At 34.8% G+C, this 26,844-nt stretch overlaps 1 protein-coding gene across 1 annotated transcript in view; it reads left to right on the forward strand.

The window, feature by feature from the left end:
• The window catches only part of LOC127969479 (ras-related protein Rab-26), a 71,089-nt gene extending 44,245 nt beyond the window's left edge, over window positions 1-26,844 (forward strand). The window contains exons 5-9 of the mRNA XM_052571481.1: window positions 4,239-4,291; window positions 23,306-23,371; window positions 23,502-23,558; window positions 24,013-24,089; window positions 24,981-26,844. Of these exons, the coding sequence (XP_052427441.1) occupies window positions 4,239-4,291; window positions 23,306-23,371; window positions 23,502-23,558; window positions 24,013-24,089; window positions 24,981-25,083 (356 nt within the window). The 3' untranslated portion in view covers window positions 25,084-26,844. The remainder of the gene's footprint in view (window positions 1-4,238; window positions 4,292-23,305; window positions 23,372-23,501; window positions 23,559-24,012; window positions 24,090-24,980) is intronic.

Here is a 26,844-nt window from a genome sequence, read left to right on the forward strand (position 1 = left end):
CTCGTGAACTTGTCACATGCAAACAGTCCTAAACTCCTCAAATCACATCCTAGAGAGTCACCTTAGCCGTCAGGGCTGCTGCTGTCCTGCATGTGTGGAGCTTTATTAGGGAGCATGTGAGTCTGTGCAGATCTCCTGGACTCCTGACGCCCACGGACTGCCTCTCCCATCTGTGCCGTGCCTGTGTGCCATCATCAGCTCACCGAGAGACATGGCACTGCACCACAGACCACAGCAAATATGGGAACTGGGAGATGGATGCGTTTGAATGTTGCTCAGATGATTCATATTTCATCCTGGTGCTCTTCGGTGTGTTTTTAGCATCAGAAATGTTGCTTAGTATCACAATGTCTTCAGAAATGCAATTGCGGCATTGTAAAGGTTTTTTGAGCATGCACTATAGTATTCTTAGAAAGTACCATAGCATTTGAATATGCAATTCATTCAGTAACATTGTATACAAATGTATACTATATTAGTGCTGGGTAATGATTAATTGCCAATTGCCAAAATAAAAGTTTAAAGAGATGTGGGGATGTGTTAAAATGAGACGTTTTGGGGGGCTGTGGATGACATTAGCTTGAAATATTAGCTTATTTTCCTAAATGAATTTCCTGCTTTCACTGTGCTTTCTTTGTCTCTTGTTTATTTTTCTTACTTAAATCAAACAAACAAACAAACAAACAATCAAAAAACTCATTACATTTATGGCGGTGAGAATTGGGTGGGTTGACCTGAAAAACAGGCTTTGTCTTCATGATTTAAAATGTAATGTTCCTTGATTTTAGTGTGAAAAGTGAGCAGTTTGAGACATTACTCTTATGTCAGTCATACACTACTATGAGAAGTGATGATCTCTCAGCTCTCCTTTATCAGCATCATCAGACAAAACAAACACAACGTGAAGGGAAAAAGAAACAGATTCAGAGGAGCTTTCAAAGCCATTCAGATGAAATCAATGATGTATGAGTTTTATTCAGTTGAATGTGTGAGCTGTCTGTAGTGATTGAACGCTCTGCCTTATTTACCTAATTTGATATTCAACCGCTTTATAACCAAATGCAAGGGTAATGTGAATGATGAAATGTCTTTCAGAACTAAAGGTGCAGTGGTTTGTGGGTAGTTTTAGTTGAGTCTCTCTCTCTCTCTACCTCTACTTTCTCTCTTCCACCTTTCTGGGTCATAAATAAATGATAGTATTTTTGGGCAGGGTTTTGAGAGCAAGATAATAATGGCCTTCAGAAATGGTTTTGACATGATTATTGTTAATTGCAGTCATTATTGAAGTGCCACTCACATCTGTCAGTCTAACTGGGCTCTGAAAAGGCACTTTGTGACGAGTCTTTGTTCCTTTGCTCCAGTTTGATTGTTTATTCGGGACAATATGGATTCAAAGCAGCATTTAACATCTTTTGTTCCAGCTTTTGCATATACATACGGGGAAGAGAAGACGTCACATCTTATATGGAGATTCTGTATGAAGCGGTGGATATTTCTGCCTACTTAATTAGCTTCTCTCAAGAACAAAATTATGGCTGTTTCAAAATCTAGTGAGATTTTTCTGACATGTTGAAGTCATTGAATTGCTACTTTTAGACATTTTCACCACATCTCAAGTTATGTTTATCTGTGATGGAAATGACATCTATGGAATAAAATGTTAATTTCATAAGCGTTTATGGCTCGATCGGAAATGACACAAAATCACAGCAAAAGTGACATTTCGATTTTTTTTTTTCATCTCAAATTTAACCACAAGCTCTTCAGTCTTCTTGAGAAACAACTAACTATTTATTGAAAAAATTTTTTTTATTATAGGCAAGAGGTATAAATGGACATTTAATATTTAAAATTTAAAATTAATTTAAAAAATATTACGCAAAATTATTAAAATGTTAAATATTAAAATGTTTTTTTCACTCTTTGTTTAGATTATCATAATTTTTTTATTTTCATAGTTTGTTTTATTTTCACAAAAGCATTTGAAAATTGTTTTCCAACTGGTCATTTTCTGACTTTTTTACTTTTCTATGCATATATATATATATATATATATATATATATATATATATGTGTGTGTGTGTGTGTGTGTGTGTGTGTGTGTGTGTGTGCCCTTTCTGTTAAATTTACAGACACTTCTTTAAACCCTAAAACACAGCAAAATTCAGCGCATAATTCACAATACAGGTAAAACCAGTGTAAAATAAATAAATGCATGAATAAAATAAATAAATACAATAAATACTTAAAATTCCTTAATATAAACATAGTACATTGGGCCTTATTTATTTTTTTTAGAGATTTTTCTTAGATTTTAGGCTGACTAAATAAATTAGTGAACTAAGATCATTTATTTTCTTAATAAAGTCCACAGCTGAAGAAAAAATGCAATGCAATACATCAAAATGCACAATCTACATTACACATGAGGTGTGTGATGGCACAGTGTTTTTGAAACATGGCCTGTGTAACAGCACATTTTTATAGTTTTACAGCTCTTTCTCTTTCTCTTTGTTTAGTTGCATTAAAAATGCAATCCGCGCAATTAAAACTGCTTCACAGGTTTGTGTAAAATACTCTGGAGATACAGAGCTGAATACTCTGAATAATGAGCATTGCTGAATTAAAATGCAGGCCGACGATTTCTCTGTTTCTCTCGCTGTGAGACGAGTGAAGAAAGTTCAGATATATGTACATGCCACACTCTAAAACTAAAGTTTCGCTTCACAAAAAGAATGAATGCATCAGTTTGGATCAGTCTTTTTGAGTTATGACCTCTTCTAATGAAAATATGTTAAAGTAAAAAATTACGCTGAATTATAGCAACTAAACATTTTGAGGAATTAACCAATTTTAAATTAATAACTCAATAAAATGTATTTGCTACAATTTATTTCAGCATGTGGCCCTTTATCCAATTAATCTCATCTATTTCAGTTCAAATAATGGGCTAGGATGGCACATGCTAAATCTAATTTATTTTGCATGCAAATATAACTAACAAGACATTATCCACATTAATGCATCATTGTCAGTAAATCTTGGTATTAAAGTTTTTCTCTATTACTAACAATTTCAAAACTTCGCACCAACTTATGCAAACTTCAGACATCAAGGTCAGTGTCAAACACTTTAGTCAAAAAAAAAAAAACATATTCAGTTTTTTCAGACTCAGACTTTGGCAGGTTGACTTTGACTTTTTGACACAAAAATGGCATGCATATAATATGCAGTTTTCACATGCAAATGACAACCCATTGCGTAGCATACACACGGCAAATTCAGTTTTTGCATATCAATACCATGAGTTTTTGTTTATATTTGGCGTACTATTTATGCACACTTTCATGAGATGGGGTTGGACTAAAAGAGGAACAAAAGCAATATTTAACAGAACTCATCAAAATAATGTTTGCAAGGTTGAATTAAATCAGTCAGTTCTTTTAAACCGAAGCATGCTGTGTAAAAGATTCTCTGAATGTCTTTCACGAGCGTCTACAGTCTCTGATGCACAATCTCACTCCCACGAGCAGAAACTGTTTCAAGGTTACAGCGCTTTGTGTTCCTGCTTTATTGAAAATACCCCCTCACATATATTTGTTCAGACATTGTAAATGGAGAACACCTGGCTTTTGAGATGCTCGCAAACAAACTGTCAATTATTTCCGTGAATCAGTCTCATCTGTTTGGACTTTTTATGCAAAGACTTAAGCATTGCATTGTCTTACAAAAAAACAAAAAAAAACGAAGACTTAATTAAAAGCGTCTTGCATGCAAACTCTAGCTGTTAAGAGCTGATAAAGCAATCTCCATTCAGAACGTCTCTTCTCTGTTCTGAATAACGGTGTGTGTGTGTGTGTGTGTGTGTGTGTGTGTGTGTGTGTGTGTGAGAAAGACAGAATGCACAGCCAGACGTTGTTTGTTCCTCCGTCTGTGCCACTTCCCTCGTACCAGAGATGGTAATTATCCTTTAATGTTTGCCCTTCACGGACCTCCATCTCCCCCAAACCCCAAATAAAGGACTGAATCCATAAACAAGCTTCTGGAGTGCTTCAGATTACATGCTTGTAAAGCCAGAGAACTCATCCACTAACTTTATACTGCTTTCTCTTCCAGTAATAAAAGATTTTACAGAGTGCAAAAGGACTTTTTGTGTTTGTGTTTAGAAACAACCAACGTCGGAGTTGAAGCTAAGGTTTTTCATATATATGTGATTAATGTCTCGTCTGTCTTTTCAGCTCTTCTGCTGCTCTACGATGTGACGAATAAAGCTTCTTTTGACAACATACAGGTAAGCCTTGTGTGCATTTAGGGATCAATACCCCTATTGATATCACAAAAAAAATATTATTTGTAATAATAAGCTTGTGAAAGTCCTCTTTTATTGAGTTTATCCTCTTAAAGAGCAATTTTCCTGCATTTTAATGTTTCCTGAAGGTTTCTTTCCCTAAAATCATGCGCAATTTAGATTTTCAAAACCTTTTTCCATTTCCATTTTATCTTTAAGCATATACATATATATCCTGTAATTGCTTGCCTATTTTCTCTATAAGTATGCATTAGAAATGCATTATTAAATGCAATATAATTTGCGCTGCATCTTTGCAGTGGCTTCTGTATGTTACTGTGTGATCAAACAATTCATTGCATTAAGATAAGAGAATCAACACAGATTTAATGGATTAATTTGTGCATATTTTTCTTATAATGTCAGTATTTTTACACTGGATGTTGTTGGTACACTTATGCACTAAGAACTGGCTCATAAGAGTTATTGTTCATGAATGGGAGCTGATTAATCACATTGTTTTTTGTGTTGGCATTGTTTCTTAAACTCACTTCAAAAGACCCATCAAAAAACTTGGTTTTATTATAAAGTCATGATAAAATCAACACAGGTTACAGCATAACTAAATCCCTTTGAGAATCGTATTCTTTATCTATACTTTTACAGAAATAGTGCTAATTCCCATGCAAGTGTTTATAATTTACGGCACAGTAAAGACTTTATAAATTAAATAAAATGTATACAAACCCCCTTTGTTTTGCTGAAGAAGTGCATCAAATTTTTCAGAGTGTATGTGCATGGATAAATGTATAGATAGATAGTTAGATAGATACTGTAGATCCATGCATATTACTTTTTTCTGTCATTTATTCTGCCTAAACCGCGCCAGATATGTAAGAAAAGGCCAGAATTTATCCACACTTTCAACTTGATGTTTGTTGTGCATCTGTACTGTTCTTAGTCATTGATCAAACACATGGACTCTCGCAGATGTGCAGTGATTTTAAGAGAGCGAGAACGATTTGGGCTAATGATTTGTAAGCGAGAACGATTTGGGCTAATGATTTGTAAATGAGATGTGAGTTTAATGACTTGAGCATCAAAGAGAGGTATTGAGGCCATCTGTCCTGCAGGTTTACAGCTGTGGGCCCAGTTATAAATACATCATGAAGTATTGCACCATTTATAACCATTAGCCACGTCGCAGGGGGACAGATCTCACCCCGGGCGTTTAAAGATCCTTATTAATATGTGAACATGTAAACACACAAGCCCCTCACACTCCCACACACACTCTTTCACAGACACATAAACATGTGCAAACAAACAAATATCAGATGTTCCTCAGAGCAGAGGTTGCAGCTCACGCTCACATACATTTGCATCTCAAGAAGCTTTTGTCTGCTGTCAGACTCATAACCATAAGGGACTTTATGAGTGTGTGTGTGTGTGTGTGAGACGCAGCACCTGTTCATTTGCACACAGGCACTCAAGCCTCAACTCTTCTGCTCAGGTTAATCAGTGTAAATTAATGCTAATCACTGTGACGAAGCAGGAACAAAAGCCTGAGATACGGAAAGCCAAAGCCTTCACCTCACAGGGTTTTCGTTGTGTTTAAAATTAAAATGTATTTTATTTTATGCATGTTATGCATTTTTCTTATTCTGTTATTATTATTAATATTATTCTCAATAGTAATGATAAATGCATGAATAATAATACAATTTTATATTATTTATAAATATTATTATAATCATTGTTATTATTGTTGTTGTAAGAATAAACAAGACTAAATGCACTTAAATTAATGAATTTTTTTTCATAGTTGGTATATTGTTAAATGTTTTTGAAAGAAGTCTCTTCTGCTCTCCAAGGCTGCATTTATTTGATTAAAAATACAGTAAAAACTATGAAATATTATTATAATTTAGCTGTTTTCTGCATGTAATGTATTCCTGTGATGCTCCGCTGTATTTTCAGCATCATTCCTCCAGTCTTCAGTGTCACATGATCTTCAGAAATCATGAAAATATGATGATTTGCTGCTCGAGAAACATTTCTGATTATTATTAATGTTGAAAACAGTCGTGCTGAACAATATTTTTTTGGAAACTGGGATGCATTTTATTTTTCAGGATTCGTTGATGAATAGAAAGGTCAAAAGAGCAGCGTCAATTAGAAAATAGAAGTCTTTTGTAACATTATAAATGTCTTTAATGTCACTTTTGATCCATTTAATGCAGTCTTGCTGAAGACAGTTATTAAATATATATTGAACGGTGGTGTATATGTTAACCTTTATGATTTGACTGATGTATGTGCCGTCATGCAGCCATGATTCAAGCCGATCACATTAAGTTTTCTCTTTATTGTGAAGGCATGTGGCTCGCTGAATGAGTTTCACATGTTTGCATCAGCATCTTAGGTGGGTCTTTAATCAGCCTCACGGTCACTAATAAGCACGGGCTAAATCTCTTTCTGTGGCACCATGGAGTATCATTAAAGCTGGAATTTTTTATCCACTTTCAGTAATTTACACATAATTGTTTTGCCGTTCGGTGAGATGATGAACGGTGTTGTGGTTTGTAGGTCATGCTTAAAATGAGGCTGAATGTTTAAACCAAGAGATAATTGATAATTTAAAAAAAAAGCAAATTAAGGATTTGAGAGTGTGGAGGTGGTTTGTATGAAAAGATTTGTAAATACTGGCAGACAATACTTTAACGAAAGCAAAAAAAATGAGAATACTTTGAAACAATGTTCCCTCAGAAGCAGTAATTACATAGAATCACATTAAGTGAGACATGGTTTAAAGAAGAATGACTGAAATACTTTATTTCTTTTTTTTTTAAATGTAGTCCAATAATCGTTCTATTTATAATTTATGTAATTCATTTTCCAAAATGAATCCAACATGTCTCTGAGCAATACACAGTAGTAGGGTTTCCTTCCTGATTCATTTCTGACCAATTCTGTTGAATAAATGATTCAATGACTCACTTATGAAGACAATCTGTGTTGAATAAATTGAGTGAATGATTCATTAAACAAATGAAGGCCATTGCTTGATTCATATCTAATGACTCATTCATAAAGACTCAATTAGTTCTTTCTGGAATGAATCTGTTGTGGAACGAATCAGTCAAGTGAATAATTCAATGACTAACTCATAAATCCACTGGCTTGATTTGTTACCGAATGAATCGTCGCTTTGAATAAATCTGTTGAATGACTGATTCAATGACTCAAAAAGATCTTTCCAGAATTATTCTGTGTTTTTTAACAAATTGATCGTGCAAATAATTCAATGATTGAATCACTACGACAGTCACTTGATTCCTTCCTGATGGAATCAGCATTTTGAACAAATCTGATGAAGAAATGATTCAGTGACTTACTTAATGAAGAAATCATTTGGTTTCTTCCTGAATCAAGGAAACGATCAAGTGATTCAGTGATTCAGACACTCATAAAGAGTGATTCATTGACTCATAACTTGATTGAATCCTGAACGAATTAGCATTTTGAACAAATATGTTGAATAAATGATTCAATGATTCACTTATGAAGACAATCTGTGTTGAATAAACTGAGTGAATGATTCGTTAAACACATGAAGGCCATTGCTTGATTCATTTCTGATGGATTCAAAGTTTTGAACAAATCTGTTGAACAAATGACTCATTCAATTAGTTCTTTCTGGAATGAATCTTTTGTGGAACGAATCAGTCAAGTGAATAATTCAATGACTAACTTATAAACGCAATGGCTTGATTTGTTCCTGAATGAATTTTGAACAAATATGCTGAATGAATGATTCAATGACTCACTTACAAAGATGATATAACTTGTAGAGTAGTCTTTTTAAAAAATGTTTGGGCTTTATCACCCAGCCTTGAGGTTAAATGAACCTAAAAAGTTAATTCAAATAAGAATCGAACAAGATTTTAAACCGGTGTCAGTTTTCATGCAACCGAACTGCTGTTTCTCAGATCTTATGATTATTTTAGTGAGCAGGGCTCAGTGGCAATGCTTCTTTCAGTTTGTTGAGCACATGTTGAGCTTATAGATCTATATTAAAGATTGCGAGCATGTGTCTGCTACAGTATTTGCTGAAACACTCGGTTTGCCTGAATGTTCAGTCTTGTATTTCTGAAGTGTTATAAGCCTTCTGGTGCCGCCTTGAAGCAGCTGCTCTGTAAGATTGCACATAACCCTCTCTTGGTATTCATCACTCCCTCCGACTCTTCCTCATCTGGCTTCCTCGCTCTTGCTCTGGGCTTCTTGTGAATGTCTCTGTCGTTTTTGCCGTAAAGTGTCAGCAGCTTTGAAATATTGCCCAAGTGACTTGTGGTTCATGAGACTGACGCTGCAGACATAAACTGAAAAAGCGTGATAACAGTTTCCACTCCGTAACATGCGAACTCAACAGCACCTCTGGCTGAATTCAGTGTGCTGTTACGCACTATTGAGACGCTGTCTAGACTGGCAGAAGTGCTGATTTATTAATCACACAAGAGCATATGTGTGCTTTTTCAAGTGTGAAGACATGCATGCATTCCAATATAAATGCATATAGTTCAGAGTCAAAGATTTGATGAGACTCCATCTCAAGCCATTGCAAATATTTAATTTGTTCATTTGTTTGTTTGCATATTACATTGCATTACAATTGATTAATTTCTAATTCTTTATTCAAATTTAATAAGTCATAATTGATTTGTTTATTTCAACTGCATTCAAATGCATAATTTATTTATTACAATTTAATTCTAAATTATAATTCGTTTTTTATTAATACTTTATTTAATTAATTACTTAATTCAGTTGTACTCAAATTAATTATTTATTTAAATGTATTTGTTTATTTATTTCAAATTAATTATTTATTTATTTGAATGAATTCAAATTCAGCTTTTATTCAAATGCATCATTTATTTATTTCATTTTAATTTACAATTAATTATTATCTATTTATTATGCATTTATTTTGATTTAATTAAAGTTCATAAATGAATGGATTCATTTAATCAAATAAGAATTAATTTATCTAATTTGTCTTTGTGTATGTAAATGTAAATAATTTGGAGAATGCCATGCCATTTGATTAACAGTGATTTCTAAATATATTTGATATATTTTATATTTGTTTAAAAAAATGTCATTAGGCATGTAATCACTGAGATTCATGTTTAATTGCATTGCATTTGAGTAATTATGTTGTACTGTTTAAGTGCTTCTGTGTTGTTTTGCAGCTCCCTTGTTGTGATTAATAGTACTAGATACGTAAAACTGGCATTGACATTGAATAATAATACTAATTAAGGAACGAAAATTGGTGTATTTCCTCATTGCAATTGCAACAATTATATAAGAGCACAGTTTTCATGCTGTTTACACCATGCTGGTAACACACAGCTTTGCATGGTTTATTGCATTGTAATCTTTCTGCAAAATTCATATTTATTCATGGCGAGTCGAGTTTGTCAGTGATTTTGTTTCTTATAAGGGTATAAACAGCAGAACATAAGAGCACTAATTCACCTCCGGCTCCGATTATTCCTGGGATTTAATGGTGCATTTTTAAAACACTGTTTTGCATGTCAGCTATAAGTCTGTGTTTTAGCACTTTATATCTAATGGCACTTCACACAGTGTGATCTTCCTCTCACATCACAAGCTCTTTTTCCTCTTCAGGTTTGTTTCTGTCTCTCTCCCACACTCAGGTCTTGTGTTGTCCACCGACCGAGCTGAGAAATAGCCGCTCTCGCTCTGTTTGCTCTCTCTGAGTCCTCCAGCGGCGACTGAGCTCTGCGTGTCACTCAATCCCTGATTGGATTTCTGCCCTCGCTACCGTATGATTAAAACCTTCGGCTCTCTGCGTTTCTCTGTGAGAGTTTCCCGCTGCGCCGCTCGCCGGCTGCCTTTGTTTGTGCGGTGACTGTGATCCGGTTATTATCGGTGTGTTTGTGTGTGATTAATTGTGTGGGTGTAATCTAAGCTGCTATTGTTTTGATCAATCTTCTCCCGAACTCTAGCAAAGCACAACCTGAATGCACAATCACTGACAATGTCTTTGATTAAAGCGCGCTTTCATGATTATTGGAGCCGTTTTATATAATCCTAGCTACTGGTTTCAGAAAAAAACATATGCACTGGCAATACACAATGATTTATTCATTTTAAGATAAAAATGGTGCCATGAGTAGCTTTTAACTAGTATACCAATTCCATTCCACCTTAAAATATGTGGAATGGGATCCTGTGCTGTACTGTGGATGTTGGAACCAGTAGAAATATCTGAGATTTTCCTCGAGAGTAAATGCAGAAATAGTCATCTGAGGACACAAAGTTTCTGCCGTCTTGACCCTCAGTGGCTCTCTCTCGCTCGCTCGCTCTTCTAAAGAGACCATGAAGAGTGATTCTTCTGTCTGTAGAGACACCCACAGCAATGCATCAGCGCTCTTCTCCACCTAATTGACCAGCTTCACCCTCCTTCACGGCCGGTGGATGTTCGGCACAATGCCACTTCTCTTTCACGGTTTTCGTGTAATTGCACAAACGTAACCTTCAATGCTTGCCACTCGTCAGTTGTAGTTATTAATAGCTTTAAACCTTTTAGCATACTGTATGTAAAACACGCACATCCTTGGGTCGCGTAGACTCATCCAGTCTGTATTTTCAGGGTTACAGTTTAGATTTGCATTTGCATTTGCAAGCAAACGAATATGATAAAGTGCTCACTTTACGAGCATTTTCAAAGGAAACTTTAAATGCATGTACTACGTGGAAACATGTTTTTTTCAGTAGAAGAAGAAACAAAACTAATGGCGTATAATTGAGGAGAATTGGAACAAACCCCAAGAACCGCAAAATCCGAGGGATATAATACTGCCTTGCAAACACTAAAAAAAAACAAGTTTGAGGGTTGTTTGGATGACAAATGGATCTGGTTAGACGCATTACAACCAGAAAAAGCCTTTTTCAGGAAACAATGTCTCTTTGTGGAGCTTTATAGGATGGGTAATGAAGAACAGACACTTGAGTGATGGTGCAAACTCTACTGTATGTAGTTAATGCATACACTAGGTGGTGTAGATACTCTTAGAAATGGAGGTTATTTACTAAACTTGATCATTTCATCAAGTACCTTTAAAGGAAGAGTGGAAGTAATAATGTGCTCACCCTCAAAACCATCCAAGACGAGTTTGTTTCTTCATCAGATTTGGAGATATGTCATCAGTGTCTCATCAATGGATGCTCTGCAGTGAATGGGTGCCGTCGGAACGAGAGTCTGATAAAAACATCACAATAATCCACAGCACTCCAGTCCATCAGTGAACATCTGGAGAAGACAAAAGATGAGTGTTTGCATGAAGTAAATCCATGGAAAGTTTCTTTGGGGACCAAAAGTAAAATAAATAAAAAGCCTTTGAAATCTTTGTATCGTATGTAGTAGGAAAGAACACCTTTCAGCCATTTTCACTCCAAGGATAAGAGCCTGACTCTGTGAGCATGTCTGCATTATGTCCATTATTTCTGACCATTACTGAAGCTGACAGTCCCTTTGAAGACACACTTACACTCTCGCACACCCAAAGATCACACGCTAAATCTTTTAATTTCCTCTATGGGCTGAAATGAAAGATGACACAGAATTGCCACCGATATTAAACATTATTTGAACTACATTTCACAGCAGACGTGTCTGTGAAGAGCAGATTTCACTGAGCGTGCTCTGACCCTTTCAGCAAGAGGTCGAAGGAAACCCAATGCTTCGTCTGAGAGATGTGAAACACCGTCGTCATCGCTGCGATGATGCGTTTTGAGGTTTTCTGCACTCCTGCAAACTTTCAGATGCATTTTCAGTGATAAAATGAAAGAAAGTCAGTTACTGCCTTCCAAACTCATTTAATGTTTTCAGCTATGGAGAGACATATCTCAGTCGTTTTTATATAATATGGAAGATCGCATTAGTGTGTCGATGACTTGACGAACTCTTTTGCACTTTCATGCTCATGCATTACAAGCAGATCAATGTTACCTGGAAATACCTGAAAGCAGTTCAGGCCGAGCTCAATGTTGGCGTCTTGGAAAGTCAATGCATTTTTCATGAGGGGCTTAAGAAGAAACCACAGAGAACTAAATCAATAGAGAGAGTCGCTATGTTTCATTCTTCAGGAGAGGTTTCACTCCCTTGTTCAATATTAACCCTGTAAAGCCTGACATATGAAATAACAGACAGAGAAACTAAAAACGGAGCAGTTCGTACAGCTTCCTGATATTTAAAAGGCCAAAAAAATAATGCAATACTGATGTTTGTAATGCAAATCAATGGTAACCTTTATATATTAATATATATATGGTAACCTTTATATATATTATTACCTATATATGTTAAGCAGATAGTTACATCTCATATCTCCAGTGATATGTCTTAGTAAAATGAGATTTAAATGATGCAATGCAATCTGAAGAAATCAAGGCTCCTCAGAAGATGTGAGATGTTCTGGAGGCTTGAGAAGATCATTCCTCCTCTGAGGAACAGTGAAAGTAAAGCTTCAGGAAGTTTTGATCGTGTTGATCATTTAGAGGCTTTATGTCTGAAACCAAATCTAGTGTTGTGCAAATAAGTCCAATCACAGTGATTCATGCCGGAGAGTTCTTCTGTTCTCAATCACTGGGGAAAAACTGCTTGTGTTGCATCTGTTTTATGTCTTATGTCTCCAACTGCAATGTACAAATGTGCTTAGAATACAAATACAAAGTTTTAAAAGCCAAGAGGATAGAAAGCAACAAATATCATAAGAACCAGAAGTGAAGCTACACCAGAGAGAACAAAGAAACCAATAAAAGAGTCTGGTTTATATCGTACTCCTCCAGTTTTTATTTTTATATTTTTTATCTGCCGGCAGGATGCTAAACCATCCAAAACGTTCACCGTTTCTGGGTTTGTAACCGTACCGGACGATAGAAATCATGCAGATGTTGATTCTCTTTCAACATCTCTCTTGAAATGATATGCAGGTACATTGAGTTTTCTCCCGTTTCAATCCTGTGACCATGTGAAGCGCTTCTCAGAGGAACAAACGTCAAGAAGTGCAGGGCTTTGGGACTCTGGAGGACAGACACACTTTCTGACACCTTTTGAAGTGTTCGGCCAACTGAAGAACACACATCCTTTGACTGACACACTGCAGACTGACAGAAATAATAAATCAATTATTTATCAAAGTCACATTGAAATGCACAAGTATTCTGAGATGAACAGAGTAAAAAGGTCCATAAGAATACAGGCCAATGTATTGTATCAGTGTGGAGGGCTCTTTAGCATTGATTTTTTTAAAAGACGTTTTGAATTATGCATTGCATCGTGTTTAAAGGTTTGAGAAAATGTCTGTAAATTGACGGGAGAAGTACCAGTAATCCATTTTCCTATTAGTTTTTTCTAAATATGGCATTTTTGTTCAGGTTTTTTTAAAAGATGAAAATAAAATATTAAAATATTGTACTACAGTGTGTAGAAGGAACAGAAGATTTCTTACTAAACATTGTAAAAAAAAAAAAAAAAAAAAAAAAACTTTACCGTGAAAAATATGGTTTATTTTTTCATAATAATTTGACATTTTATAGATTCAACTTTACAGTAAAAAAAAAGAACTTAAAGTAAAAAATAAAATAAAATAAAATAAAACTGATGAAAAATGATATAGAAGGTGCACGATGTCATAACTTATAAATTATAAAACACAATCATGACATTAAAATGCATTTTACATTACAGTTCAAAACTAGCATATATTTCTATACATAACCGATAAAAAGCTAAGATAAACCATAACTATCTAAACCAAAACTGTACATTTAACAGGATTTGTCTGTTAATAACATGAAATACCCATTACATCCACTACAGTTTTCTCCTTATAGAGTACCACTGTATAGAGAACTCACCATAGTATTTTTACAAAATGTTGTTTGATATAATATCTTGATTAAAAATAACAATGTCAAAAATTAACCATATGCACAATAATATCAATAGCATGCACTAACAAAAAAAGCATACGTTTTTATTTCCTCCTGACTTCAAGTGTCCCGACAGCGCAGATCTGAGTTAGCTCATCTGGGATGATTGACACATGTACACTCACTGAAGTTTTGAGCCAATCAGCTGAACCGTAAACGTCATGTGACTAACCACTGGAAAATGACGGCATTATGGCACTTCATCACACAAGAAAGCTTTATCCTGGAGATATTGTTGCATGCGTGAGTGATGCTTCACTCTCAGCCGAGCGTTGAGAGTCGTTTGGACCTGCTCTGATTATAATCCGTTTTGAAGGTCATTATTCATCTGTTTCCATTATGTATTCGTATGATTGCATGCTCACGTTACTCTTCGATCTTCTGTGTTTACCTCAGGGGATTCAGAGAGACTCGGTGTTCCAGATATAGAAAAGAACAAACAGTTCTCTCTGAATGAAACAGTCTCTGTTTGTTATTTAAAACGCTGATCTCTGAGACGAAACTGTCAGTCCGCTGCTTTATTATAATTATCTCACACACTGTAAAAAAATAAAAATAAATTCTCACTACTTCAAAATCTCACATGAGTAATTTGTCATTTAATTAGATTTCTTTGCAGTTAATTATAACATTTCTGAACTTTTTATCACAATATATATATATTTTCAATAAATCGTGTGATGTTCATTAAGCATTAATAACTTTTTATTAGACCTTGAGAATAAATATAAACAAAACTTTTCCGTTTACAGTTAATCTCCACGAGTAGCTACCTATTATTTCAGGGCACCGTGAAATCATGATTTAATACAAGTTTATCCTAAAAAATTGAGTCTAATTAAAATAATGAATACATTTGAACAATTTCATTAATCTTTTAAAATGTAAATATAATAATACACTTTTGTCAAATAAGATGCTGCATGACTGAACTGTATAAATTAAAATGTGGATGAAAAATATCTTGGTTTATGATTTCTGTCATAATTTCTTCAAGTTAGACCAGACTTTTATTTTGGTGGGTTGTCGGAAAGTTTTTTCTGAGGGTGAAGTGAAGGTATGTTTATGTGCTCATATATTGAGCGTCACATCAGTTTGAGTTTGTGCATCGGACTAAACCTTAACTCCCAGACTTTGTCGCCTTCACTTCTGCTGTTAGATCCATCTCGAGTGAACTTTCTATCACGCTCTAGATATGATCTGGTTTGTGGTCCAGCTGTATTTCAGTGTCAGAGCGGCTCAGGTCATATTTCTGCTGGCTGACAGATTAACCTGTCATATTTCTCTCTGATCTCCTGAACACTACAGACTGGATAAAACGCTTGTCGTGGAAAATGTGTTCATGTGAGATTTAATGTTTTGTTTGTCATTTCTGTTCAGAAAATGCTATACCGCATAAAACAGTCCACTTTAAATGATATATATATATATATATATATATATATATATATATATATATATATATATATATTCTGACAACTTTTTGATAGGGTTTTAAATTATATATATATTTTAAATCTCTTTTTCACTTGTAGTGCATTGCATTATGGGGCTACATATGTATGTATGTTGCCATAAATTCATGAATACATTAATATGTCACATGTAATATGACATTAATAAACCAGGTAAAGTTAACTGTGTGATTAGTTTTCTTTGTTGTATTGTTAATACACGAATACACTTATATCTGATATTTTTTTTAATAGTTAATGATAGAAAATATAAGCTGTGTTTTTTTGTAGTTATATTTATATTTAAATCATATTGTAATATTTATAAGTATTAGTTATAATAGTTGATAATTGTGTGCCCATGCAACTCAATTAAATCAAATCAAATCAAAAATTGAATTAAATCAAAAATTAAATTTATTAACGACACATAATAAAATTCAGAAATCTGGAACATAATTTTTTTTTTATTTTTTATTTCACACACACACACCACACACACACACACACACACACACACACACACACACACACACACACACACACACACACACACATGTACTGTATATATAATTCAATATTAATTTGTTGCTTTTGCGTGGCCAGTTTAATGCATATATTCTCTTTAAATGTCTTCTGTGTGAGGTTAGATTGCATCATTGCTGTGTCCTGTGCTCTAACACTTGCTCACTGTTTAATGTTGTGTTTAATTTTCTCATAATTTCCATAAACTGCACTGTGCTGGACGTTGCAGTGGCCGCTGAGGTGAAATGTGAATGCAATCCTTCAGAGTCTGTTCCAGGTCTTTAATGAGCCACATCTACACTCCTCAATCTGTAAACATAACCACATTTTTCTGGCCCCAAACCCCACGGGCAGGCCAGAATTGTGCCATATGTTGTGCTTTCCGTTGTTTGCAATTTAAAAAAGAAAATCAATGCTTCTCTCTGGCTCCTTTATTGTGAAGCGGAGTGGAGTGGCTTTTAAAGAGGCTTGCATTAATATGGAGAAGAGGACAGCGGCTGTATACAGAGAGAAGAGCTTCGGACCTGGCATTGTTTTCTCTCTTCTGTTTCCTCTCGCTGCTCATAATTAACCCCAAATCTCTGAATAGTGTGATTGGCTGTGAGATGTTATGATTGAAATCTCATAGGTTTACAATCTAGACTGAATTCATCTCACATGCATATACTTTGAATCATTTCTTCTCTTCTGTTTTCTTCAGGAGTTTTAATTCGTTTTATTCCCCCCTGCTCGCTCTTGTCCAGGTTGTAATGGAAAAGTCTAATTTTCTTCGAGAGGATGAAACTAACTTGAGCAATCAGTAATGGTTTAATCAGACGTGTGATTGTGGCAGAACAACTCGACTGATTACAGTAGTCTGTGATAGAGCCATTAAACACAAGAACCATTATCAAAATAAATAATTTAAATATATACAGTATATATTCAAATAAATACATGCTCGTTTGAACTTTCTATTCATTAAAGAAACCTGAAAAATAAAATGTATCACAGTTTTCACAAATATATTGAGCAGCACAACTGTTTTCAACATCATAATCAGAAATGTTTCTCGAGCAGTAAATCTGTATATTCGTTTTTTTTTTGAAGATCATGTGACACTGAAGACTGGAGGAATGGTGCTGAAAATACAGCTTTGATCATAAAAATAAATTACATTTGAACAGATAGTCACATAGAAAACAGTTATTTAAAATTGTAATAACATTTCAGATTTTTTTTACTGTATTATTAATTAATTAGTTAGTTTCATTAGGAGATTGCATGAGAAAATGCACACAGCACAGTTTGGCAAGGTTTCTTTGAGCAGTGCATGAGGTCAGGAGATGGATCCCTGGACTGAAGCTGGAGCAGATGATTGAAGAGAGAGAGGAAGTTACTCTCATACAGCACACAGCACTGATCCAAACACTGCGATGAGGCATCAGGACGCCCAGCGGGAACACAGAGTGGGAGACGGGGAGGAACAGAGCAGATGGGAGGTCGTGGAGAGTGTGACACGTGTGGGAGAGACACCGCAGAATCACTTCTGTGTCACGCTGAGATGATTGTGACCACAGAGGTTCAAGAAAAAGACCAGCCAGACTCAGTCGGCCTCTTTATTCTTGGCTCAGATGAACTGACCATCACAACTCATGCATATAACATCAAACTGCCAGTGTTACTATCGTAAGGGGAAACTAAAAACAAAAATCAAATGTAACAACACTAAAACGTTATTAGAACTAACTGTTATTCAATTCTGAGTAAGTCGGCTGAAGTAACTAATACTAAAGGAGGATAAAATGACTAAAACTAAAACTAAAATAACTATATAGTATTTAATAGTGATTAAGAGTAGCTGATAGTAGTAAAAGCTGTTGGTCAATGGCAGGAATTAACATGATCTGGATTGTGCCATTTGGGCAGTTAATTCTACAACCATTTTTATATTATATATATATTTTTTGGAGCCAGTGCAATGTGTGAATTGTAAATGCACAATATTAAATCAAACTCATGCATAGAAACTATTTAGATCAGAGCGATGTGACTGATTGAATCTCTATGCAAAAATACTGTATTTGGAGTATTTTTTTCTTCACCTAATTTTGTAACAGAAGGCTGTAAAAATCGCAACAGAATAATGTTTATAATTATTTTACAAGATTCAGTTTTTAGTGAAAATGGTGTTTTGGCAGATTAAATGTGATTTCACTGAATTTACAGTCAGAAACAGTAAAAGGACATTGTTGTGATTATATTTCATCTTGATGTTTCTGTTTTGACTGTAAACTTATGGTTATTAAAACAAAAACTAAACCCATGAAAAGTTGTTGCTTGAAAAAAAAAAAACATTAAATGAAATAATAATTATAAAAAAAAAATACATCATTTTGATTATATTGCTGTACTAAAATAACAAAAACTTAAATAAATTATGCATTAAAAAATAATGCATATATAAGAAAACACAAAATTATTAAAACCTACACTAAAATATTAAAACTGATTCAAATTAATAACTAACTCAAAATATTAATATGAGTTATAATAGTATCTCAAATAACCCTGACATTTTCAGTCTAAAGTATAGATTTATTTATTATTATTAATATTTTGTCTAAATGGTTCCATAAAGAGCGTTTAGCATCTGAAGAAACTTTCTATTTCACAAAAGCTTCTCTGTGCAGAAAGAAGGTTCTTCAGATTATAAAAAGGTAAGAAAGAGACTGAATGGATCTTTGTGGAACCAAACAAAGCTAAGGACTGTATTTTTAGGAGTGCATGTATTCTGTCAGAATAATGCTCTGTTTTTAGCCTCTTGAGTAACTTTCTCTCAGTATCTTGACTGTAGCTGGACTATGTAAAATCATGAGTAATTTATAGTTTGACAAACTGCTTCCTTCGCTAAATAAGATATAATAATAAATAAGATAAACCCGAAGGTATCTAGAACGGTGCTCACTTATTCACTCTTTCTGTCCTCTTCCTCCGTTTATCTTCTCCTGATGTAAAAGTGAAACTCCAGTCCGTTTACTTCTGCATAACTCTTTCTTCTTCTCTTCATCTCAGTTGTGTTTATCACCATTTACTTTGATTAACTTCACATTATTCTCCCTTCATCTTGTGTTGAAAAAGCTTTCCTCATTCTCGCCACATCCTCTTGTTCCTCCATCTATATTCTCGTCATGCTTTATTGGACGTTTTGGTAAATAAGTCTCATTTATCACTCTTGCTCTTCTATGACATTAGATCCTGATGTGCACGTCCTCATCTGAAACACATGCACTACGTCTCAATTTAATGCTTTTGGAGCCGAGTCTCTCTCTCCGTGTTTGAGGATTTCAACATCAATTACTAATAGCTGTGCTTTGCAATATTAGAGAAAATTGGGTGCAAATGTAAAATATTTTTAGCAAAAAGGAAATTAAAGAAAGGTTTTATTGAACACTTGATGGAGCGACACATTTTGTGGGAAAATAAATCATAATAGTGGTTTGTTTGGTTTAAAAATCATATAATTGTGAGTACAGGTACTTTAGTATAAAAGCTGCTTTTGTAATTACTTCAAATTTTTAATATTATTAATTTTTTTATTCTTATATGTAAATTAACAAGACCTTTGTTTTATAAAAAAATATATTCTGTAATTTTATTGATTCCCATTTCCTAAATAAATATATAACATTTTGTAAAACATTAAGTATTAGATCGAATTAGAGCAGAATTAACTTTAATTTATTCTTATGTTGCGAGCATTAGCAGCATTTTCATGTTCAACAGAGAATGTGGATGTTTGAGGAAATGCTGTGGTGACTTTTTGATCCATCTAGTGGTCTAAATGAGAATACAATACCCTAGATATCGTTTTAATATCGGCTGGTAGCACAGAATAGATGAAATGGGATGAAATCATACCAATAAATAAAAATCCAATCTCAGCTGTGAAGCGCACTTTACTTTCTTTACTTTTGTGATGAGATGAACATACAGGATAATTCTACAATAGATGAGATGTGCATGACCCATGAATCTCCAAGATTTGTTGAATAACTGATCAAGCCGTACTGTTGGTTTGCAGGAAATATCTTCATGCCACGTTATTATTTCCTCACGTAGAAATGTTATCATGGATTACTTAGTCAGAAGCAATGATCTGAAGTTAAAAACTTGATGGATTTGTTTCTTACAAACACACAGCTTTTGTCTTCACACGACAGTAACTGATGGACTGGAGTGCTGTGGATTATTGTGATGTTTTTATCAGACTCTCATTCTGACGGCACCCATTCACTACAGAGCATCCATTGATGAGACACTGATGCAATGCTACATTTCTACAAACCTGATGAAGAAACAAACTCGGGTGAACTATTCCTTTAACTCTGGGAATTTAAAAGAACATCTGGATTAACCATGCATGCATTCATTTACCTCTGGTTGCCAAAAAGATTACATATCTGTGTGTTATCTAATTCCTGGTGGGGGGGAATGCATTTAAAAAGATGGAGAGCAAACGGAAACTTCTATTCTATTTTTATCCTGAGCAAAAGCACATTTGTCTCGCGCTGGTTGCAGATTTGTCAAGATAATATAGTTTGTAGCTTTTGATGAAATGTCGTGTTTATTCGGAATGTTGCTGTTTAAGCGAAACTGTTACTTTCCTTTGAAACATACCTTTAAAGAAGTGCAGCTCGACGTCAGAACAAGTGAATATTCTAGAACCTCAATACACAACATTGGTTTGTGTGGAAATAATTAGCTTGAAACGAGTTCGTCTTTCTTTAGAACAAATGCATATTCACATGATATTTAACTTATGCTCTTAATGCAATGCCGCTTTGAATCTTGCATCAGATAAAAATTCACTTATGGCATTTTTATAGGCTCTGTGCTAAATCTCTTGTAAACATTCATCTTAAATGAGTGGTTTATCAACTGTTTTTGTAATCTGAGATTGGCCTACTGTCGGCCAGAGGACTCTTGAAAGTCAGAATAACACAAATCAAACATTCAATACAGCCTTCTTGCCTTAATGAATTATTTTTCAGCCTATGAAAGAAAATCAAGCATATCGGTGGCCCGGTGTTGATTGTGCTTTCAACAAAAGACTGGAAGCAGAACATGAAACAAACACAGCAGAGGGATCAAACGCTGCTCCATCTCTTTCCTTCTCCTGTTCCTGGCCCGGGGGGAAATAAACATGCACACTGATATAGTACAAGGCTTTAATGACAGATTGCTAAATAGCACTGTTATGCTTTTTAAATGCAAATGAGGGTGAGTGAGTTTCGGAGGCGTGGAGCGAGCGACCCATTTTCAGAGTGTGTGATGATGAGTCAGGGTACGAGAGCGTGGGAGTGCGGCCGCATTTAGACCGACGGAAAATAAATGCTCATGCGAAAGCAGAGATCCGGCAGAGATTTCACTCAGACAGACTGTGCAACACACTTCTTTGTCTTCTGCATGCATCGAGGCAAATGCATGTTACAGAAAAGCGCATGCTGTGATAAATCCCGGCCTAAAAGACTACTGTTGCTGAGCTTAAGGTGTGCTGAGAAGAGATGTGCATGTCTTTGCATTTTATTTATTTAGAACGGAGCTGTGAAGTAAGTATGATAATGAACGATCAGAATATTACATGGGGTGGCTATACGTCCTGTGTATTTCTTGGATGGGATTTTTAAATTGCCTGAAATGTCCGGGATCGGCTTTGTTTTCCCATCATTATAGCACTTGTAAATGACTGAAAAGTAGTATGCATGCTTTTTGTGCATAATAAACCAATCCAATGATGCTGTGCAATGCAAACTGTAGTCCAAATCAATAGGAAAACAAAGCCAAACCTGGACTTTTTAAGCAATTTACAAATCCCAGCCTTGACAAGAGGATATACAGACAATATAAACCCTTTTAGGTTGATAAGAGTTTTCTAAATTCTTAAAAAAAAAGTCTATGGTCCAAAATCATTCCACATATCAACATTATACATCTAATATCTCCTGACTGATTTACACCATTTCATCAATTTTCTGCCAAAGTAAAAGCACGAGGATCTTTATAAGAGTGCCCAGGTTTCAATGTTTGAAGACATAAATATACATATGTATTTGTGTTAAGCAATATCACTTACATATACACTTATGTTGCAGTTCAAACTACAATATATGTCCGATAATGTAAGTGAAGTGAAGTGACATTCAGCCAAGTATGGTGACCCATAATCTGAATTCGTGCTCTGCATTTAACCCATCCAAAGTGCACACACACACACACACACACACACACACACACACACAGAGCAGTGAGCATCATTTACGCTGACAGAATTGTTATTTTTGGGTGAACTGTCCCTTTAAGGATTGGCTGACCAAAACATTTGAAAAACCCCTGATTTAAGGTTTATATCATGTCATGAACAGAGCAGGACGGGTTAACACATGTGAACACACACATTAAATAGTTTAGAAATAACACTAACACTTAAGTTTGGGGACCAGTTTTCACTTTTATAGTTGTTTATTAGCATGCATATTACTAGCATAAATTGTCTGATTATTAGTAGCCTACTTACAGTATAAAGTGCATACTAATGTATTAAAGGCTATTGCATCCCATCACATTACTAACTTACTAACTATTAATAATCTGCAAATTAGGAGTTTATTGAGGCAAAATTCATATTCGATAGTGAGTTATTGAAGATTGGTTCATTAAACTGTGTTACAGAATACTAAGTGGTGTCTAACCCTTACTGTTTGACTCGATGTGTCACTGAATTTTATTACTGCTATGATTCCCTTCTCTCAATATTAACAGGAGGCTTTCATTAACCTGAGGTCAGGCTTCATGTGTCCGCAGGGCTTTTTCATCACTCTCACCATCTTTCTCTTTTAATCTGTCTCTCCTCTCCCGAATATGCCGTTTCTCCGGGTTTCTCCTGGAAAAATATTACATCATGCATGTGAGATTGTGGTCCTCTGCTGTAAGTTTACAGTAATTGCTGTACGTTGTTCTCTTTCCACAGGCCTGGCTCACAGAGATCCACGAGTTCTCTCAGCAGAACGTTGTGATCATGCTTCTGGGGAACAAGGTGAGTGCACCTGCCGAACTTATAGATATACGTCATGTGAAACCTTATCATTAATGTAGACAACATAGAAGACTAATGCATAATGCACTGTTTATTGATTGATTCATTGATCGATTGATTGATGTTTCAGGCTGATTCCACACATGAAAGGATTGTGAAGAGGGAGGAGGGTGAAAAACTGGCCAAGGTTTGTAATGTCCTCACACACAAGCACTAATACTTTTCATTATTTATTAGTAAAACCTTTTTTTAAGGGAAATGTACTGTAAGTTGAAACTTATAACAGTAACTACAAATCAACTGCAGATTAGATAAATGTACATTTAGCCTCTTTTATTTATTTTTTTTGAGAGGTTGCACAATTATTAGTACATATGTGACACAAATAAACTTATGCACTTTTTTTTTTTCAAATGCAAATCATGATTTTTTGGAATTCTTCATGTCTTATTTAGACTCTATTATTGTCTTTAAAATGTAAACATTGTTTAAATTAGTTATGCACAGCACATGTGACACAAAAACAGACACATGTGCATTGATCCCACTCTTTTTAAATGCAATGTGCATTATTTTGCATGTTAATTTGTGTCTGTATGTTATAAAGAAGCAAGAAGAGCATGTATTCTTTCTCTCTAAAGGAATTTGGCGTTCCCTTCATGGAAACCAGTGCTAAATCAGGTCTGAATGTGGAGTTGGCCTTCACTGCTGTGGCCAAGTAAGTCATTCATTTTCAGACCGCAGTGCATTAAAAACAGGTGAAAACAGACGGCTGAATTCACTAATACAGTTGTGCAACTTTCCCATATGTATTTCAGCACAATTTGCAATATGCATCTTATTGATTATTCTTTCAATCTAACCAGTTTGTACCGGCTAAAAATTAATTTACTTTTATGCATTTAGCAAACATTTTTAGAGTTTTAGAGTTATTTAAATTCAGTTTCAGTGCAAACACACCTCTTTTCTATGTAAATGATTATTAAATTGCATCGTACTGACAAACCTAACGTTTGCCTGTTGCAATTAGTGCTGGGTAGATAAATTAATAAAGTGTAGTCTGTTACTGATTCCAAATGTATAATGCAATGCATAAATAAAAAAGTTGCAGTAGCTGTAGTCTGATTACGAGTATTTTGAAATGTAATCTAATCTAGTCACAAGTACTTGGTTTTTGGAGGCTGATAATGTAATCCAGATGAACATGTAACAGTTAATCAGTGCAATTAAAGATGCATTGGTGGCATTTTGATTTTACTGGAGGCGTAATCCAGTTTAGCCAGACTTATTCACAATAATGTAGCTCAAACTGTAACTCAAATATGAAATAATGGTGCTAGGATGATGGAATTGATTGCCACCAAATGCATGGACTGATAAAAATTCACAACATTAAAGTGAGTTTGGATAAAAGCATCTGTCAGACGCGTTCAGTGTTGATTTTAAGGATGTGTTTGCACAGTTACTGTGTAATTGCTTCACTGAATCTTGTGCTAAACAGCCCAGACATGATGTGCAAATAAGCACGGTTATGAGCAGGCGCAGGATGTTTCAGTGAATTCCCCCGGAGCTTAGAGAGGAAACTGATATCTCCCTCCTCGTTTCTCAGGGAACTGAAGCACAGGGAGATGAAGGAGCCTAACGAGCCCAAGTTTCAGCTGCAGGAGTATGTTAACAAGGAGATGAAGGGAGTCGGATGCTGTCGCTCCTAAAGCTGCGCTCGCTCGTGCACGTCCGTCTCTCTCTCTCTCTGTCTGTTTGTGTGTTTTTCCACTTTCATCCTCTTCTCTCTCATAAACTGGATGCCTGTCAGATATTCTGCAGCTCTATAGACGTTCATTTTCATACGCTGCGTTCTTTCTTTGGACCTCCATGCACTTCACAGCTCGCAAACAACAGCAAAACAGAGAGATGCAGTCATCAGAATGCAATAGGCACGTGCTTAAATATTCACACCCCTAATAAACACAGACCCACCTCTCCAAGCAACTGTGAATGTATGTTCAACACTCATGACCAGTGTCTCAAAGTTTGCTTTTATTACATGGAAAAATCATCCAGTCGTCCAATTACTTAGATGCACTTTTCTGTGGCAGCTTCACTCGAACCCAATTATATTCCACTTTTACTGTTAAAAATAATCACAAGTGTGTCATAAACGTGGCTGTTCAGCATAAGTGTAAAATCATAATTAACAAAGACTTCTCTTTTTATAAAATGCGGTTTTCAGTTTGTTTTGTAAACGTCTTACAAAATGAGTCCTGATGCACTTTGTAAACACTGAAAAACTAGTGGAACTAGTTTAAATTGCGTCATTTTATTCTTTTATTTATTATTTTAATAAAACTGCTTGCATTTCTTGATTTGTGTCACCTCCAAATGTTTTTATTATTATTATTATTATTAATCTTTCTGTTTTTAAAACCTTGGTTATGATAGTTGTAAACTTGTCATTAGTCTCTTTAAGGTTAAATTCGCTAGACTTTCTCTGTACAATTCGACAATTTCTCTTTTTTTGAATAAACAATCACACAATACAATCCAGCTAATCGCTAATTGCTAATCGCTAATCGCTAAAGCTAATCGAGGACATAATGGAAGATTGTTATATATGTATATTCAGATAAATAAAGAATTGCAAGAAGTTGTGAATAAAAAGTAAAACGAGAGATAAACTGAGATAAAAAATTCACAATTATCTTTTTATGTACAATTTGTTTGTCAAAAGAAGTCATGCTCATATTCATATTCGCTCCACTTTTCTCATTGTTATTTGTCAATGTCTTTTCATAAAATATGACCTAATATGAAAGATGAATGTATTTATTGTACATATGAAAAACATCATATGGCACTTACATAAGTTTGCATAGCATATAATTAATGTTTTGTTAAAGATTTAGTATCGTCATGTACGCTAAATAAATATAAGCTTTAACTAGAATTAGTAGCTTTAAGTGATGTTCAGAATGTGCCAGAATTTAATAACTTGATGTTATGTTGATAAAGTGCGTACTGTGGATCGTTCAGTATATCGTGCTGTACAAATATGTTCATTTGAAGAGTTTTCAGTACTATGCGTTTGCACTACTGTTCTTGATGTTTTTGTTGTTGTTCAGATTTTTTATATAATCTGAAACTAAAGGAAGACCAGTATATGGCCTGAAATTAATATTTTCTTGGTCAGAAAATTTGTACTGATGTGCCATTTTTAGCTGCTCAGAGATTTTTGATGACAAATCGACTGATGTATAAGTTCAAATCAGTTTGCTTTTTCCCCCCTTGTGAAGAAATCACATGAACAGGTAATATCACAGAAATGACAAGCAATGGTATACAGAACTTTTTTCTATCTGGTAGGTCAATGCAAAGTGTTGATCTAAGTGTTGACAGATTTTTTTTTCTTCTTCTTCTTCAAGGTTTTTATGTAATGTGTATTGTATTCGCAACAATAAATTGGACAGTGAAGTGAA

The sequence above is a fragment of the Carassius gibelio genome, chromosome B12 (assembly GCF_023724105.1).
Source record: "Carassius gibelio isolate Cgi1373 ecotype wild population from Czech Republic chromosome B12, carGib1.2-hapl.c, whole genome shotgun sequence".
NCBI lineage: Eukaryota > Metazoa > Chordata > Actinopteri > Cypriniformes > Cyprinidae > Carassius > Carassius gibelio.